The 18,800-nt window shown below is 38.8% G+C and overlaps 1 protein-coding gene across 1 annotated transcript; it reads left to right on the forward strand.

Annotated features, from left to right (window-relative positions):
- The first annotated feature begins 3,745 nt into the window (after positions 1-3,745).
- Positions 3,746-4,675, forward strand: Or5k8 (olfactory receptor family 5 subfamily K member 8). The gene is given in 1 exon segment (NM_001000048.1): positions 3,746-4,675. A coding segment is annotated over 1 exon segment (930 nt).
- Positions 4,676-18,800: the final 14,125 nt, after the last annotated feature.

Genomic DNA, 18,800 nt, shown 5'->3' on the forward strand with positions numbered 1-18,800 from the left:
GCATGGCCAGATATCTCTAAAAGAGCAGTAAGTGACACTCACATGTTAGTGGTAACCAATGGTTGTCTAGTTGAACTTAAGTCTCACTCAACAGGATGGAAGTTATGCCCAGACATCTACCAGGACAAATGAACTCATGAACTATGCATAACAAATCTTTCTGCCACATTGCTAGATCAACATGATTCCTTAATACAATCTAACTCTTTTCCTTAGACCCACAGATAAATGTAGCTACCACCCCTCACCAAAAGAAACGTCTTTATGGCAAATGTAGACAATCACACAAAGCCACAACTGGCAAAAATAAAAAGATGAACAGATCTCGGAATCCTAATTTATCATATGACATACATGGTCATGTTCCCTGAGTTACACAGGAGCAATAAGATTGACAAAATACAAATAGGCTGGAAACTACCTGCAATTCTACATAAGGAAAATGGATCTGGTCTGAAGAGTAATTAGGTACTGTTACAAATTCTTTAATAAGAAATGTTAATTTTTTTCTATTTCTTTCAGAAAATATTTACTACTACAGATTGTCCAGCATTTCTCAGAGTGTTAGAAATATGGGATTGTAAATATCAAAGAAATGTTTTCTTTCTAGCAAGCATATCAATGAAAATAAGGGAAGAATCAAGGTGAAGAATGGACAGTGACCAAATCCAGTTGCAATAACAAATATATTTTAGTGATATGTGATTAATAAATGGAATGAGGAAGGAAAAAACAACAGAGTGACAAGAAAAGTATAGCTAGTATGAGCAGAAAAATCAGAAGATTATCAATAACTTATTTAAAAAATGCATATGTTGGAGTAGATACATGGCTCAGTTGTTAAGAGCATTTACTAGCCCTGCAGAGGATCCAGACTTCAATCACAGCTTCCAAACTTGGCAGCTCACAGCTGCCTATAATTCCAGCTCTAGGGAATGTGAACATCTGGCCTCTGAAAGCACTGACCCTCACAGGCACATACCCACACACAGCACATATGCAAATAATTCAATTATTTTATACAAATAGTGATAACATCAAATTCTCATTGTTATGGGACAAGAAGATACATTGAACACACATAGTAAAAATTTTAAAAAAGTAGGTGAACTTACTACACATTTTATTTTCATCTCCAAATAAGAATTAAAATTAAATGGATTCTGGAGAAATGGTACAATAATTAGGAGTACTTGTTCTACCAGAGGACCTGATTTGGATACCCAGCATACACATGGTAGTTTATAATAGCCTGCAATTCCAATACTAGGTGATCTGATGTTCTGGCTTCTGTGTATACTAGGATTCACATGGTTCATATTCATACACACAAGCAAAATACCATACACATATAATAATAAATTTTGTTTTAAAGGGAAACTGAGGGGAGATTAATTTGGCATTTTTCATTTTTCTTATGATTTCTTAAATAAAATCCCATATAGATTGAGGAATTAGTTGTCATGGCATAGAAACTTCTAGAAATGCCTACATGAGAGGAAGTGAAATTGACTAAAAAAGCAAAGCAGAAGAAATGTTTTAAGTAGAAGAGGAAGGAAAGGAGATGTGTAATCAACAGATATAGGGTTGCATTTTTACATTATACTACTTTAACATGAACAGTGGCAAAGAGACCTATAAGAAGTCTCACAAGCACAAATGATTGAAATGATCCCTGAGCACATGTTCTGAAGGCCATGTGTTCAAAGCTTGTGATTCCACTGGACATTGTCACGTACACTTAAGGGTTAATATCTCAAGCACTGGTATCAGTGGAGGGAAATTCCTTTGGGACTTGATGGAAGACATTTTAACTTTGCAGTGCTATGGGCATAATTACTAACATGGACTTGTAGGTCACCCTTGGGATTTTCATTCTCTTAAATGCAAACATGTTAGAGAATGATACACATTTATTCATAAGTTCTGACATTTGTACCATAAAGAATGTACTGAGAAAAAAATCCTCTCTGTAAAATCAGGTAAGAGGGGTATTCAATCTTATATCTAAATTAAAATATGGCTTTAAATATATTACTTACTATTTACATTCTTTCTAAATTTCACTTCATTTCCAGTCTTCTGGATAAGTGAAAGGTGTATGAAAATAGAAGGAGGTGTAACACAATAATTTAATGTGACTTTCTGAAAGGATGAGATTTTAGAATATGCATACAATCACAAAATACTCTGCTAAGTAAAGCAAGCATCTTCATTGAACGTTATTTCTGTTTCACCTAGCTTTATACATTGCACTTAGTTATTAGGACAAAAAAATTTCATCTTCTTTGTATGTTCTAATTATAACAATATAAACACATCAAGACCATCAAATTAGCATGATTAGCTTTGGTAGTATGTCCTAATATACCACTGATAAGGGAAAACAAACTAGAATTCCAATATTCCAAAGGTTAAAAGGTTTTCTGAAGAAGCATTAGAAAAAAGTTAAAGAAGCAAAACTATTTATGAGATTTTTATCTACTATAGTATAATGTAGAAAATCACAATATTCTAAAGAAGCATTAGAATAAAGATTCTTGTTTCATAAAGGGGGATTTTGAACATTTCCCTCTTAGATTCTTTTGTATTAAATTAACTTCTTCCTTTCTTTAAATTTTTCTCATACAATATATTTTGGTCATGTTCTTTGCCCTCCTTTAGGTCTTCCCAGTTTCTTGATTGTAAGAGACAGGTGTAGTAGATGGCTACAAGAAAACCGCATCATCAAGACTCTTCTTAAAAGTAATGATGCTATGAGCAGAGGGAAGCTGTGCTTTGGATACATTGTCTGGAGAGAAAATAAGATCCCCTGCTCAAGGTCACTGACAGGAGCAGGGGTCAGAATGAACTCTTCTTTTACACCATCACATATTCTATCTACTCAGATTTCTGTAAAAATAAGACTCAAAATGCTTTAAGTACAGTTAAAATTTATTGCGATACATGTGAGAAAAATAAAAAAGGATAAGTTATGAAATTATGCAGAAGGCATTATGTATTTTGTTGTATGATGATGCTATGCCCCAATATTCAGAGTATGACACAAGTGTGGCCTAGGAAATTAAGTTAAAATTTGGTTAAACAGTTTTACATGTAAAATATCCCTTGCAAAAAGGGAAGAAGGATTTAGCTATTTGAAAGAAATAAATATGAAATACATAACAAGAAAAGTCAATATTTATAAAAGTCTGTATGACACATGGAAAAAAAGAAGGAAGAGTTAAAAATCAATGAAAATTTATTCCTTTAACAACCCAAGGCGTTTCATGAAACAAGAATCGCTCACCATTTGTGATTAGTGATCTTTCTAAAAACTCTTTAATCTCTCACAATTTTTAAATATCTTTTGTCTAGGAGAGATATGAAAATAATTTTGTCATATTTGTAAAACAACTGGTTTTAAATTTGGGGAGAAAGTGAGAGTAACATTGAAAAAATAAAACAAAATATAGAACCAAACCTGAATAACTTAAACTTCTTATGTCTTTGCATGTTTGCAGAAAAGTAACCCTTTTTAAATTTATTTACCTATCCTAGAAGTTTCAAGTAGTCCAGTGATTTTTTTTATCAAACATGATTATCTATTAAGGGAAAAAAACTGGAAAATACAGAGTTTCATTACAAAGACAGTGGGTAAACTTGAAAAAGAAATTCCCTGTCTGCTATACAAAGCAAAATGGAAAATGGTGAGACCATAGTTGCATGCTGACATCCTTATCACTTGTCAACAGAGAAGCTGAAGATGACTGAGGATAACTATTCCTTGACAAAAGAGTTCATCCTGGTGGGATTCTCAGATCACCCTGACCTGAAGACACTTCTGTTCCTGGTGTTCTCTGCCATCTATCTGGTCACAATGGTGGGGAATCTGGGGCTGGTGGCCTTGATCTACATGGAGCCTCGTCTCCACACACCCATGTACATCTTTCTGGGCAACCTGGCCCTGATGGACTCCTGCTGCTCCTGTGCCATCACTCCCAAGATGCTAGAGAACTTCTTTTCTGTGGACAGAAGGATCTCCCTCTATGAGTGCATGGCACAGTTCTATTTCCTCTGTCTTGCTGAAACTACAGACTGCTTTCTTCTGGCAGCCATGGCCTATGACCGCTATGTGGCCATATGCAACCCACTACAGTACCACACCATGATGTCCAAGAAGCTCTGTGTTCAGATGACCACAGGAGCCTACATAGCAGGAAACATACATTCCATAATTCACACAGGGTTCTTGTTCAGGTTAACTTTCTGCAAATCTCATGTAATCAGGCACTTCTTTTGTGATATCCTTCCACTATATAGACTCTCATGTGTTGATCCTTACATCAATGAACTGATGGTACTCATTCTTTCTGGTTCAGTTCAAACGTTTTCCATTGTCATAGTTCTGATATCATATTTCTGCATCCTTTATATTATATTCACAATGAAGTCCACAGAGGGAAGAAGCAAAGCCTTATCTACTTGTGCATCCCACTTTCTATCTGTGTCAATATTCTATGGGTCTCTTCTCTACACATATATTCGACCGAGTTCAGTCAACGAAGGAGATGAAGACATACCAGTTGCTATTTTTTATACTCTAGTAATTCCTTTATTGAACCCCTTTATTTATAGTCTGAGAAATAAGGAAGTAATTAATGTGTTTAAAAGAACAATGAAGAGACAATTGTAACATGAAAATTGTTCTTCTTAGAAGATAGAACAAAATACTGGAGGTAGAGGGTGGGAGGGACTTGGGAGGAAGAAAGGAGGGAGAGGAGGGGAAAGGGGAGCAGGATGAGTTATGTGAGGAGAGAGGGGTGATATATAGAAGGTCAGGAATTTGAGGTTTGTAGCAATGGGAAATGGGGAAATGGGGGTAGCCACCAGGAATTCCCAGATGCCAAGGAAGAAAGAGGCTCCCAGGACCCAATAGGGATGAGATTAGCTGCAATGCCCAACAAAGGGAAGGGAGAATCTGTAGAGAACATATCCAGAGTTTAGGCAATGCCCCAGTTTGGGAGATGGGACGACCCACACATCTGAAAAATTTTAACCTAGAATGGCTACTGTCCAAATGAAATACAGGGACAAAGTTGGAACAGAGATTGAAGAAAAGGCCATCCAGAGACTGCCCCACCTGGGGAATCCAGCCCATATACGGACACCAAACCCAGACACTATTGCAGATATCAAGAAGTACGTGTGAGAGGCTCTGCTAGAGCCTGACAAATACAGAGGCTGATGCTCACAGCCAAACACTGGACTGAGAACCATGGAAACCCCCAGTGGAGGAATTAGAGAAAGGACTGAAGGAGCTGAAGGGGTTTGTAATTCTATAGGAAGAACAACAATAACAAGCAACCAGAACTTCCAGAGCTACCAGGTACTAAGCCATCAACCAAAGAGTACAAGACAAGGGATGCATGGCTGCATATGTAACAGAGGATGGAATTGTCTGACATCAATTGGAAGAGAGGCCCTTGATCCTGTAAAGGCTTGATTCTCCAGTGTAGGGAAATGGTGGAGAAGTGAGGTGGGAGTGGGAGCTCCCTCATAGAAGCAGGGGGAGGGAGGATAAAATAAAAGGGTTCCAGAGGGGCAACCAGGAAGAGGATAACATTTGAAATGTAAATACATAAAATATTCAATTAAAAAAAGAAAATTACTTGAACTTCTATAAGTTTATGGATACTTCTGTAAAAGGCTTAAAAGTACAACTTTGTAATCTTTTACATTAAATAATAGAAATACAATATAATTTATTGAAATTAGGTCAGACGAAAGAGTCCATTACAATTTATTTCAAAATCTTAGATGCTAGATGTATTGGAATTCATAAAAGTAATTATCCAGCTCTTGACGATTCCTACACATACTAGAAATACATGTTAGCTTGTGTAAAGGTAGCTTTTTATTAATTATTGGTAAAACTGTTGATCCCAAATCATAAAATAAAAACTCCAGTATTGTTACATACAGAAAAACAGAAAACAAAACAATAGAAAACAAACAAAAAACAACAACAAAATGGTAGTAAATGAAAGCCATAGTATGCCTTGCTTTTTCCACTTCCTTCCTCCCTGCTAAATCTTAGATTTCATTCCAAAAACTAGCCACCAAGGTCTATTCTCTTATTTGGCCACTTATTCTTCCTGAGTCTGACCACCACAGTCCACTTATCAAAGCACCGAAGTCCAGCAATCAAAAACCCCCATTTTGGCTACTCTAATTAACATTCCCAATCAAAGCCAATCAACTCACCCTAGCATGGGGTTTCTTATTTTCCCTTTATTAACTGCCAATTGCCTGTGGGCCACATTAGTCTCCTCTCTATCCAGAGAGAGTCCTATTTTCCTCTGGGCAAATATTTCATCTCCCTCTCCCTTGTTCCTTTTCCCTTTTCCCTTGTCCTTTGTCTCCTGTCTTATTCCCTGCCTTTGTCCCTCTGGGGCAAATAAATCTCCTTTGTGCTGTAAACTCAGTTTTGGTGTGTCTTTTGCCAATGCCAGTCCTTTTATTGATTATTACCAGAGTCTATATTTCTGTAAAAGAATGTGGCAAAAAGTGCAAAGTGGAGTGAACAGTGAGCCTGAGCCCACAATGTGTGAAACATTCTTTTAATACATTTTAATCCATTGTTCTAGTCTGTGGCGAATTGTTCCTTCTCCCTCCCCATTTTTTCCCCTGAGATGGCTAACATTTTTTTTATCTTTATTAACTTGAGTATTTCTTATTTACATTTCGATTATTAGTCCCCTTCCCAGTTTCTGGGCCAACATCCCCCTAACCCCTCCCTCTCCCCTTCTGTATGGGTGTTCCCCTCCCCATCCTCCCCCCATTACCACCCCCCCCAACAATCACGTTCATTGTACTTTCTATTCCTTTCTCTCTCTCTGCTCTTTCCTCACACCAGTCTCCTTCAGTCTCTTCTGTACCTTGCATTCCCTCCCTGTCCTTGCCCTCTTTGCCTTCTTTCTCTCTTTTCTCTTTCTTATTTTCCTTCCCTTCCTCTTTTTTCCCCTCTTTTCCCTCTCTTTCCTTCTCTTCCCTTTCCTCTCTTTTTCTCGCTTTCCTCCTCTGGCTTTCCTTTCTCTAACATTTTCAGCTTTTCCTTCCTTCTCCTCTCTTTTGCCTTCCCTCTCCTCCCCATTCCTCTTCTGCATTCTACTTTTCACTCTCTTCTGTCCTGTAGTTACTTTCTCTCTCCCATTGTCTTCTCTCTTCCCCTTTCTCCTTTCTCCTTAAAGAGTCAAACGTTTATTTATTTAATAATAAATAACTTGGAAATATACAAATACGAAAGACCTAGAAGCACAGAGTATCAACTTTATTTTCAATTCTTACAATAAACTGCTCTATTGATATATTTGAGAATCATTAACATTGATAGATGATCACTGAACTTCCTGCAATTTAACATATTTTCTTAGCTTAAAATATGATTATTCTTTAGCTAGTGGAAGCTCAACTGGAGAACCTCAGGGTGTTTGTTGAAATTATCTTAGTAATTTCTAATACACTTCTAGGTGTCAGTCATGAGATCATGGTCTTTAGTTTCTATCCTTCCTGCCCCTAAACAAAAACTGGACATTTACCAAGGATCTTATTCAAGTGACAGTTTTCACTAGTTCCTAGTCTCTATTTTATGTGATAACTTGAAATAAATTGCATTAAAAAACTTACATTCAGGTCAAGGAAACTGTTCATCTGGTTAAGGTGTCTGTCTCTAAGCCAAGTGACTTAAGTATGGTACAGGAAGTCCACATTGTAGATGGAGAGAATCGACTACCACAGGTCTCCTGTCCTGTACACTGGTACAACGTATGGCATGTACATCCACTCACATGCACACACCACAGTGTGAGGCAGCAGTCTGTGAAAGGTACCCTGATTTCTGGTCAAGGTAGGTTGAATCCCTGAGGACCATAAAAGAGACTAGGTGCATTGCCAGACTCCCAGGAGATCAAGGCCTCACTAGCTACAGACCCCTACCGACCACTGTAGAGAGGTTTGAGACAAACCAGTCATGCAGCAATGCCCTGAGCCTCTCTTCCACAAGTGAGGACATGACCACAGGTCATGTAGTCTCAAGACAGATCAATCATAGAAGCAGGCCATACCTTCAAATATGTAGATGAGGTCTTCCCAACTCTCAGGCCAAACCAATAGGAGGTACCTGCTGTCAGACACTGACCCATCCAAAAACTATACTTACTGGTACAACCACCCTGGAAATCAGTCTGAAGGTTCCTCAGAAAAATGGTCATTCCACTACCTGAGGACCCAGCTATAAATCTCCTGGACAAATATCCAAAAGATGCCCCAACATACAACAAAGACAAATGTTCTGCTATGTTCATAACATCTTTATTTACAATAGCCAGAAGCTGGAAAGAACCCAGATGCCCATCAACAGAGGAATGGATAGAGAAAATGTGGTACATCTACACAATGGAGTACTACTCAGCTATCAAAAACAATGATTTCATGAAATTCATAGGCAAATGCATTGAACTAGAAAATATCATCTGAGTGAGGTAACCTAATAACTGAAAAACACACATAGTATGCACTCACTGATGAGTGAATATTAGACTAAAAGCTCGAATTACTCAAGATAAAATTTACAGACCACATGAAGATCAAGAAGAAGGATGACGAAAGTGTGGATGCTTCAGTGCTTCTTAAAAGGGGGAACAAAAATATTCATAGAAGAGAATATAGAGACAAAGTTTGGAGCAAAGACTGAAGGAATGGCCATTCAGAGCCTGCCCCAGCCCCACCTGGGGATACAGCATATATATATATATATATATATATATATATATATATATATATATATATATATATATATATGAAAACTAGAAAATATTGATGAAGCCACGAAGTATATGCTGAAAGGAGCCTGATATAGCTGTCTCCTGAGAGGCTCAGCCAGAGCATGACAAATACAGAGGCAAATGCTAACAGCAAACCAATGAACTGAGAAAGGGGTCCCCATTGGAGGAGGTAGAGAAAGGTTTGAAGGGGCTTGCAATCCCATAAGAACAACAATCCAACCAACCAGAGCTTCCAGGGACTAAACCACTACCCAAACACTACACCTGGACAGACAAATGACTTCAGCTGCTTATGTAGTAGAGGATGGCCTTGTTGGGCACCAATGGGAGAAGTCCTTGGTCCTGCCAAGGCTGGAAACCACCCCACCACTGTAGGGAATGTCAGGGTGGGGAATCAGGAAGGGAGATTGGTTGGGAAAGGAGAACAACCTTATAGAAGAAAGTGAGAGGGATGGTATAAGGTGCTTATGCCCAGAAAACCAGGAAAGGAAATAACATTTGAAATGTAAAGAGAAAGTATCCAATAATAAAAAAAATCATGTTCAGGATTAGAAGTGTGCAAGAATCACTCTGTCCTCTGAGTGCTTCTGTCATGAGAGCTATAACTCCTCCGCTTGGGAAAGAGGTTTGTTTCCTGGAAGTCACAGACAGAAATCTCCCTGCACCCCTTGCCAACTAGTCAGTCCCCTGGCCTGAAACAGAGGCAGAACAACACCTGCCCAGGTTCTCTTCCCTTCTCCTGAACCAGCACACATAGCCAGACCACAGATCTCTGTGGAAAAATTCTATGGTATCCCAGTGGTGTCATTCCAGTTTTGTTAAAATTTACAGCATTACCTTCAACTCTTTGAGTCTTACCCTGGCTTGCCAGGCTTAATGTATGTCCTCCTTGAAGAAGTCCTGTGGTGAATCCTCCTTATGCCGAATCTCATTGTGACCTCATTGTCGTTTATATATCTCATGGCCCTTCTTCTCTTGCACCCTCATCTACCTTATACCTCCTCCCCTGGCTCTTCACCCTCAGATCATTGCCTAAGAATGGAAATACAGTCTTTCTATCACTTCTACACAGTCATTGGCTGCTCTGCATTTCTTAATTAATCAAAGGTAACTGGGAAGTATTCTTTACCCTACATTGATACAGAAGATTCTTCAAAACTCAGGACAATGATCACGTCCATACTCTTACTAGATCTTGGGTCACAGAAATAAGCATTTGAATATACAGAGTACAAGACTGTATTCCAACATAAACAAGGAGGGAAAAGACCTCTCCTATTGAATATGTTATGTCTCTGAAGACAGACATAAAGAAAGATGGTAGAAAATGAAAAGATATCCAATTTTCATGATGGATAGAATTAATAAAGTTAAATAGCAATCTTTCCAAATGCAGTTTATGAATCCAGAGCATTTCGATCATAATATTTACAACATTCTTTACAGAAATAAAAAATTATGAACCCTAAAATTCATATGGAGCCAGGAAAGACCCTGGATAGCCAAAGGAATTCTGAGCAGGAAGAATATTGCAGGGGTTGGGGATTTAGCTCAGTGGTAGAGCGCTTGCCTAGCAAGCACAAGGCCCTGGGTTCGGTCCCCAGCTCCGAAAAAAAGAAAAAAGAAAAAAAAAAAGAATATTGCAGAGATTGCTTATCCAGACTTTAAAATATACTATAGAATTATGTTAATAAAAATCAGATGGTACTAATACAAATTGAGACGTGCACCAAATAGAAAAATAATAGAAAAATGAGTGCTTACAACAGCTCAAGCACTAAAATCAGCAATCAATAAACTGGAACTCATGAAACTGAAAAGATTCTGTAAGGCAAAGGTGACCATCAGTATGACAAAATGGTAGCCTAAAAGTATGAAAAAAGATCTTCACCAACCCTATATCCAATAGACTGTTAATGCGTAAAAGGCATAAAGAACTCAAGAAGTTAAACACCAACAAATCAAATAACTCAATTAAAAAATAGTGTACATAGCTAAAGAGAATTCACAACAGAAGAACTTCTAATGGTGAAGATGCTCTTAAGGAAATGTACAGCATCCTTAGTCACCAAAAAATGCAAATCAAAATGACTCTGACATTCCATATTACACTCAACAGAATGCCTAAGATCAAAAACTAAGTGACAGCACATGATGGCAAGGATGTGGAGCAATAGGAACACTCATCCATTTTTAGTAGGATTACAAACTTGTACAACCACTCTGGAAGTCAATCTAACAGTTTTTCAGATAATTGGGACTAGTTTTACCTCCAGACAATGCTATACCACTCCTGGACTCATTCAGAGAAGACTCATTCATTATAGCCACAAACTGGAAACAACCTAGATATCCTTCAACAAAAGAGTAGAAACAGAAAATGTGGTACATTTACACAATGGAGTATTACTCAGTGATTAATGAAGAAAATTTTAAAAATTATGTCAAAACCTACTACTATAGAAGCATCCTAAAGCACACACACACACCAACACCACCAACAACAACACTACCACCACCACCAGCAGCTGCAGCACCACTACCACTAAGAATAACAAAAATAACACAAATGAAAGCAACATTATACTCACTTATGAGTGCACATCTTGATGCTCATCTGAGAAATTTCTCTGTGTAGTAGATAGTAATTGCCATACATTACTTTTTGATGTTTCTGCTACAATAATTTGCTAACCAAAAGTAAAGGAAAGTTCATGGTCACAATCACCTGTTATTTGAGAACAATACAAAACATACAGTATAGAAAAGAAATCATATCTATGACCAACGGGTGCTGAGAAAACTAAATGTTCAAATACAGAAGAAAGAAATTAGATCTATACTCATGACCCTACACAGTCCAAGTGAAACAAAGACTGCAATTTGAAACGCAAAACACTGAACTGATTGAAGAAAATATATGCCTCACTGTATTGGCTAGTTTTGTGTGTCAACTTGACACAAACTGGAATTTTCACAGAGAAAGCAGCCTCAGTTGAGGAGATGTCTCCATGAGATCCAGCTGTAAGGCATGTCCTCAAATAGTGATCAAAGGGAGAGGGTTCAGACCATTGTGGATGGTGTCATCCTTGGGCTGGCGGTCCTGGGTTCTACAAAAAAGTAAGCTGAACAACCCAGGGGAAATAAGCCACTAACATCTCTACATGGCAGCTGCCATCAGCTCCTGCTTCCTGCCTTGTGTCAATCTCAGTTCTGATTCCACTTGGTGATGAACAGCAATGTGAAATTGTAAGCTGAATAAACCCTTTCCTCCCTACCTTGTTTCTTGGTCATGATGATGTCGCAGGAATAGAAACCCTGACTAAGACAAGTAACCTACAAGATATAGGTGTGGGGAAAGACCTTCAAACAAGACTACATTTACCAAGGGATGAAAGTAAAATACTGACAGCTGAGCTCAGAAAACTAGAAAGTTTCTGTACAAGTAAGAAAACAAGTAAGTGAAGTAAAGCCTACACAATAGAAGCCACCAATATATCGGTGAGAGGACAAATGCTCAGAATTTTAAAAGAACTCAAAATTCAGAGACAAGTAAATAAATAACACGAAGACAGAGGACACAATGGTCTTATCAGGAAGATAGAAGAAGGAGGCTCTGTAAAGATAGGACAAATACAGGAGGAGATGAGGGTAAAAAAACAGTTAAAATGTCTGAAAAGGACAGTCCAGACACCGCCCGGACCTGAAGGGACCCAGTCAACAGTTCTCTGCACCCAAATTCCATGGGAGGGAGAGCTAAACCTTTTGAGGGGCAGACATGCCTGGGAAACCAGAAGGGACTACATTCTGCCCTCATTTCTGACTCCAGAGGAAAACACCTAATGCCATCTGGGACCCCAGTGCACGGGGGCTCCCGGAAAAGGCAGCGCAGGCCCTCATTATTGCTGCCCTCACCTAGAGCTCAAAGGCAGCCCCCCACAAACAATTTGAGCCGTGGGACCACAGGTAAGACCAACTTTTCTGCTCCAAGTGACCTGCCTGGTGGAGTTAGGACACAGGCCCACAGGAACAGCTGAAGACAAGTAGACAGGAAAGACTACATGCTCGAAAGCAGAACACTCTGTTCCTATAACTCGCTGAAAGAAAACAGGAAAACAATTCTACAGCACTCCTCACACACTGTCTATGGGACAGTCTAGCCACTGTCAGAAATAGCAGAACAAAGTACCACGAGAGACAACCTGATGGCAAGAGGCAAGTGCAGGAACCCAAGCAACAGAAACCAAGACTACATGGCATCATCAGAGCCCAATTCTCCCACCAAAGCAAACATGGAATATCCAAACACACCAGAAAATCAAAATCTAGATTTAAAATCATATTTGATCATGATGCTGGAAGACTTCAAGAAAGACATTAAGAACTCCCTTAGAGAAATGCAGGAAAACATAAATAAACAAGTAGAAGCCCATAAAGAGGAATCACAAAAATCCCTGAAAGAATTCCAGGAAAAAACAATCAAACAGTTGAAGGAATTAAAAATGGAAATAAAAGCAATGAAGAAAGGACACAGGGAAATAAATCTGGATATAGAAAAGCAAAGGAAGAGACAAGGAGCCGTAGATACAAGCATCACCAACAGAATACAAGAGATAGAAGAGAAAATATCAGGAGGAGAAGATTCCATAGAAATCATTAACACAACTGTCAAAGATGACATAAAACGGAAGAAGCTACTGGTCCAAAACATACAGGAAATCCAGGAATCAATGAGAAGATCAAACCTAAGGATAATAGCTATAGAAGAGAGTGAAGACTCCCAGCTCAAAGGACCATAAATATCTTCAAGAAAATCATAGAAGGAAACTTCCCTAACATAAAGAAAGAGATGCCCATAAACATACAAGAAGACTACAGAATTCCAAATACATTAGACCAGAAAAGCAACTCCTCCTGTCACATAATAGTCAAAACACCAAATGCACAAAATAAAGAAAGAATATTAAAAACAGTAAGGGAAAAAGGTCAAGTAACATATAAAGGAAGACCTATAAGAATGACACCAGATTTCTCACCAGAGACTATGAAAGCCAGAAGATCCTGGACAGATGTCATACAGACCCTAAGAGAACACAAATGCCAGTCCAGGTTACTGTATCCTGCAAAACTCTCAATTAACATAAATGGAGAAACCAAGATATTCAATGACAAAACCAATTTACACAATATCTTTCTACAAATCCAGCACTACAAAGGATGATAAATGGTAAAGCCCAACATAAAGAGGCAAGCTACACCCTAGAAAAAACAAGAAACTAATCATCTTGGCAACAAAACAAAGAGAAGAAAAGCACACAAACATAGTCTCACATCGAAATATGAGTATAACAGAAAGCAACAATCACTATTCCTTAATATCTCTCAACATCAATGGACTCTATTCCCCAATAAAAAGACATAGATTAACAAACTGGATATGCAATGAGGACCATGGATTCTACTGCCTACAAGAAACACACCTCAGAGACAAAGACAGACACTACATCAGCGTGAAAAGCTGGAAAACAAGGTTCCAATAAAATAGTCTGAAGAAGCAAGCTGGAGTAGCCATTCTAATATTGAATAAAATCGATTTTCAGCTAAAAGTTATCAAAAAAGATTAGGAAGGACACTTCATATTCATCAAAGGAAAAATCCACCAAGGTGAACTCTCAATCCTAAATATCTATGCTCCAAATACAAGGGCACCTACATACATAAAAGAAACCTTGCTAAAGCTCAAAGCACACAATGAACCTCACACAATAATAGTAGGAGATTTCAACACCCTACTCTCATCAATGCACAGATCATGGAAACAGAAATTAAACAGAGACATAGCCAGACTAAAAGAAGTCATGAACCAAATGAACTTAACAAATATTTATAGAACATTCTATTCTAAAGCAAAAGGTTATACATTCTTCTCACCACCTCATGGTACTTTCTCCAGAATTGACCATATAATTGGTCATAAAACAGGCCTCAACAGATAGAGAAAGATAGAAATAATCCCATGCTTCCTATCAGACCACCATGGGCTAAAACTGGTCTTCAATAACAATAAGGGAAGAATGCCCACATATACATGGAAGTTGAACAATGGCCTACTCAATAATGTCCTCGACAAGGAAATTAAAGACTTCTTAGAATTTAATGAAAATGAAGGTACAACAAACCCAAACTTATGGAACACAAAGAAAGCTGTGCTAAGAGGAAATCTCATAGCTGCAAAGTTCCTGGAGAGAGAAACAGGAGAGAGCATATGTAAAAGGCTTGACAGCACACCTAAAGGCTCTAGAACAAAAAGAAGCAAATACACCCAGGAGGAGTAGAAGGCAGGAAAAAATCAAACTCAGAGCTGAAATCAACCAAGTAGAAACAAAAAGAACCATAGAAAGAATCAACAAAACCAAAAGTTGGTTTTTTGAGAAAATCAACAAGATAGATAAACCCTTAGCCAGAATAACGAGAGGACACAGAGAATGTATACACATTAAGTCAGAAATGAAAAGGGAGACGTAACTACAGAATCAGAGGAAATTCAAAAAATGATCATATCCTACTACAAAAGCCTATATTCAACAAAACTTGAAAATCTGCCCCTCCTTCTCCCGGGTCCCTGTGCACACAGGGCCCAGATTTTACTAGGCATTTTTCTCTAGAGTCAGAAATGTGGGCACAGAGTAGTCTGCTCTGGTTTCCCAGGCATGTCTGCTCCTCTATCTCTCCTTCCCATGGGATTTGGGTGTAGATTGATCTCTGACCAGATCCCTTTATACCTGGGTGCAGACTGGACCACAGGTTTTCTGCAGCTATGTGCCCCTATCTTCCTGTTCCCAGAGGCCCTATACAGTTTCCTCTTGGGCCAGGGATGTGGGCAAATGTGGGCAGTACTGAAAGTCTCTCCTGCCTGCAGTCTCAGGAGTGCTCAAACTTCTGGGTGATCAGTTCTCTTTCCCATGGGGTTTGGGAGCAGGGAGCTATGTGCCGTGATCAGTTAGAAACTGGAAGTGCCTGGTCCCAGATGAATTTTACCTTTGTGTGTCCTGAGTCCACCAGGCAGGTCACTTGGAGCAGAAAAATTGGTCTTACCTCTGGTCTCGGGCTTGAAGTCACTTCTAGGGGCTGGGTTTCAGTTCTCCGTGAGGGCAGCAACCGGAAGTGCCTGCCCCGCCTTCTCCCATGTCGCTGTGCACAGGGAGCACAGTTGGCACTAGACATTTTCCTCTAGAGTCAGAAATGTGGGCAGAGAGTTTTCTCCTTTGGCTTCCCAGTCGTGTCTGCCCCTCCGAATGTCTAGTTCTCCCTCCCACAGGATTTGGGTGCAGGGAGCTGTTTGAACGGGTCCCTTCAGATCCCGGCACAGTCTGGATTGCAGGGCTTCTGAAGCTTGAGTGCCTCCAATATTTTTAACATGAAGAGGTATTGTATTTTTTCATCTAATGAGAATACCATGTGTTTTTTTTTTCTTTTGAGTTTGTTTATGTAGTGGATATTATTAATGGATTTCTGTATATTGAGCCATCCTTGAATCCCTGGGATGAAGCCAACTTGATCATGATAACTGATTGATCATTTTGAATTGTTATTGGATCTAGTTTGCAAAAATTTTATTGAGTATTGTTACATCAATATTCATAAGGGCAATTGGTCTAGAGTTCTCTTTCTTTTAGGATCTTTGTGTGGTTTAAGTATTAGAGTAACTGTGGCTTCATAAAACCAACTGGATTGTGTTTCTTCTATTTCTATTTCATGTAATAGTTTAAAGAGTACTGGTAATAGGTCTTTTTGAAGGTCTGATAGAATTCTGCGCTAAAACCAACTCATGGGGAGGGAGAGCTAAACCTTCAGAGAGGAAGACATGCCTGGGAAACCAGAAGAGACTGCACTCTGCACACATTACTGAATACAGAGGAAAACACCAAACGCCATCTGGAACCCTGGTGCACGTAAACACCCGGAAAGGGCGGAGCAGATCTTCCTGGTGGCTGCCATAAGCTCATAAGCAATACCCCACGAGCAAACTTGAGCCTCAGGACCACAGGTAAGATCAACTTTTCTGCTGCAAGCGACCTGCCTGGGGAACTCAAGACACAGGCCCACAGGAACAGCTGAAGACCTGTAGAGAGGAAAAACTACACGCCTGAAAGCAGAACACTCTGTTCCCATAACTGGCTGAAAGAAAACAGGAAAATAGGTCTACAGCACTCCTGAAACACAGGCTTATTGGACAGTCTAGCCACTGTCAGAAATAGCAGAACAAAGTAACAATAGAGATAATCTGATGGCGAGAGGCAAATGCAGGAACCCAAGCAACAGAAACCAAGATTACATGACATCATCGGAGCCCAATTCTCCCACCAAAGCAAACACGGAATATACAAATACACCAGAAAACCAAGATCTAATTTCAAAATCATATTTGATCATGATGCTGGACAACTTCAAGAAAGATGTGAAGAACTCCCTTAGAGAACAAGTAGAAGCCTACAGAGAGGAATTGCAAAAATCCCTAAAAGAATTCCAGGAAAACATAAATAAACAAGTAGAAGCCCATAGAGAGGAGTCAAAAAAATCCCTGAAAGAATTCCAGGAAAACACAATCAAACAGTTGAAGGAATTAAAAATGGAAATAGAAGCAATCAAGAAAGAACACATGGAAACAACCCTGGATATAGAAAACCAAAAGAAGAGATAAGGAGCTGTAGATACGAGCTTCACCAACAGAATACAAGAGATGGAAGAGAGAATCTAAGGAGCAGAAGATTCCATAGAAATCATCAACTCAACTGTCTAAGATAATGTAAAGCAGAAAAAGCTACTGGTTCAAAACTACAGGAAATCCAGGACTCAATGAGAAGATCAAACCTAAGGATAATAGGTATAGAAGAGAGTGAAGACTCCCTACACAAAGGACCAGTAAATATTTTCAACAAAATCATAGAAGAAAACTTCTCTAAGCTAAAGAAAGAGATGCCCATGAACATACAAGAAGCCTACAGAACTCCAAATAGATTGGACCAGAAAAGAAACTCTTCCTGTCACGTAATAGGCAAAACACCAAAGGCATAATACAAGGAAAGAATATTAAAAGCAGTAAGGAAAAAAGGTCAAGTAACATATAAAGGCAGACCTATCAGAATCACACCAGACTTTTTGCCAGAAACTATGAAAGCAAGAAGATCCTGGACAGATGTCATACAGACCCTAAGAGAACACAAATGCCAGCCCAGGTTACTGTAACCTGCAAAACTCTCAATTAACATAGATGGAGAAACCAAGATATTCCATGACAAAACCAAATTTACACAATATCTTTCTACAAATCCAGCACTACAAAGGATAATAAATGGTAAAGCCCAACATAAGGAGGCAAGCTATACCCTAGAAGAAGCAAGAAACTAATCGTCTTGGCAACAAAACAAAGAGAAGAAAAGCACACAAACATAACCTCATATCCAAATATGAATATAACAGGAAGCAATAATCACTATTCCTTAATATCTCTCAACATCAATGGCCTCAACTCCCCCAATAAAAAGACATATATTGACAAACTGGATATCAACAAGGACCCTACATTCTGCTGCCTACAAACAAACAAACCTCAGAGACAAAGACAGACACTACCTCAGAGTGAAATGCTGGAAAACAACTTTCCAAGCAAATGGTCAGAAGAAGCAAGCTGGAGTAGCCATTCTAATATCAAATAAAATCAATTTTCAACTAAAAGTCATCAAAAAAGATAAGGAAGGACACTTCATATTCATCAAAGGAAAAATCCTCCAAGATGAACTCTCAATCCTAAATATCTATGTCCAAATACAAGGGCACCTACATACGTAAAAGAAACCTTACTAAAGCTCAAAACACACATTGCACCTCACACAATAATAGTGGGAGATTTCAACACCCCACTCTCATCAATGGGCAGATCATGGAAACAGAAATTAAAGAGACATAGACAGACTC

The sequence above is a fragment of the Rattus norvegicus genome, chromosome 11, assembly GCF_021556685.1.
Source record: "Rattus norvegicus strain SHRSP/BbbUtx chromosome 11, alternate assembly SHRSP_T2T, whole genome shotgun sequence".
Taxonomy (NCBI): Eukaryota; Metazoa; Chordata; class Mammalia; order Rodentia; family Muridae; genus Rattus; species Rattus norvegicus.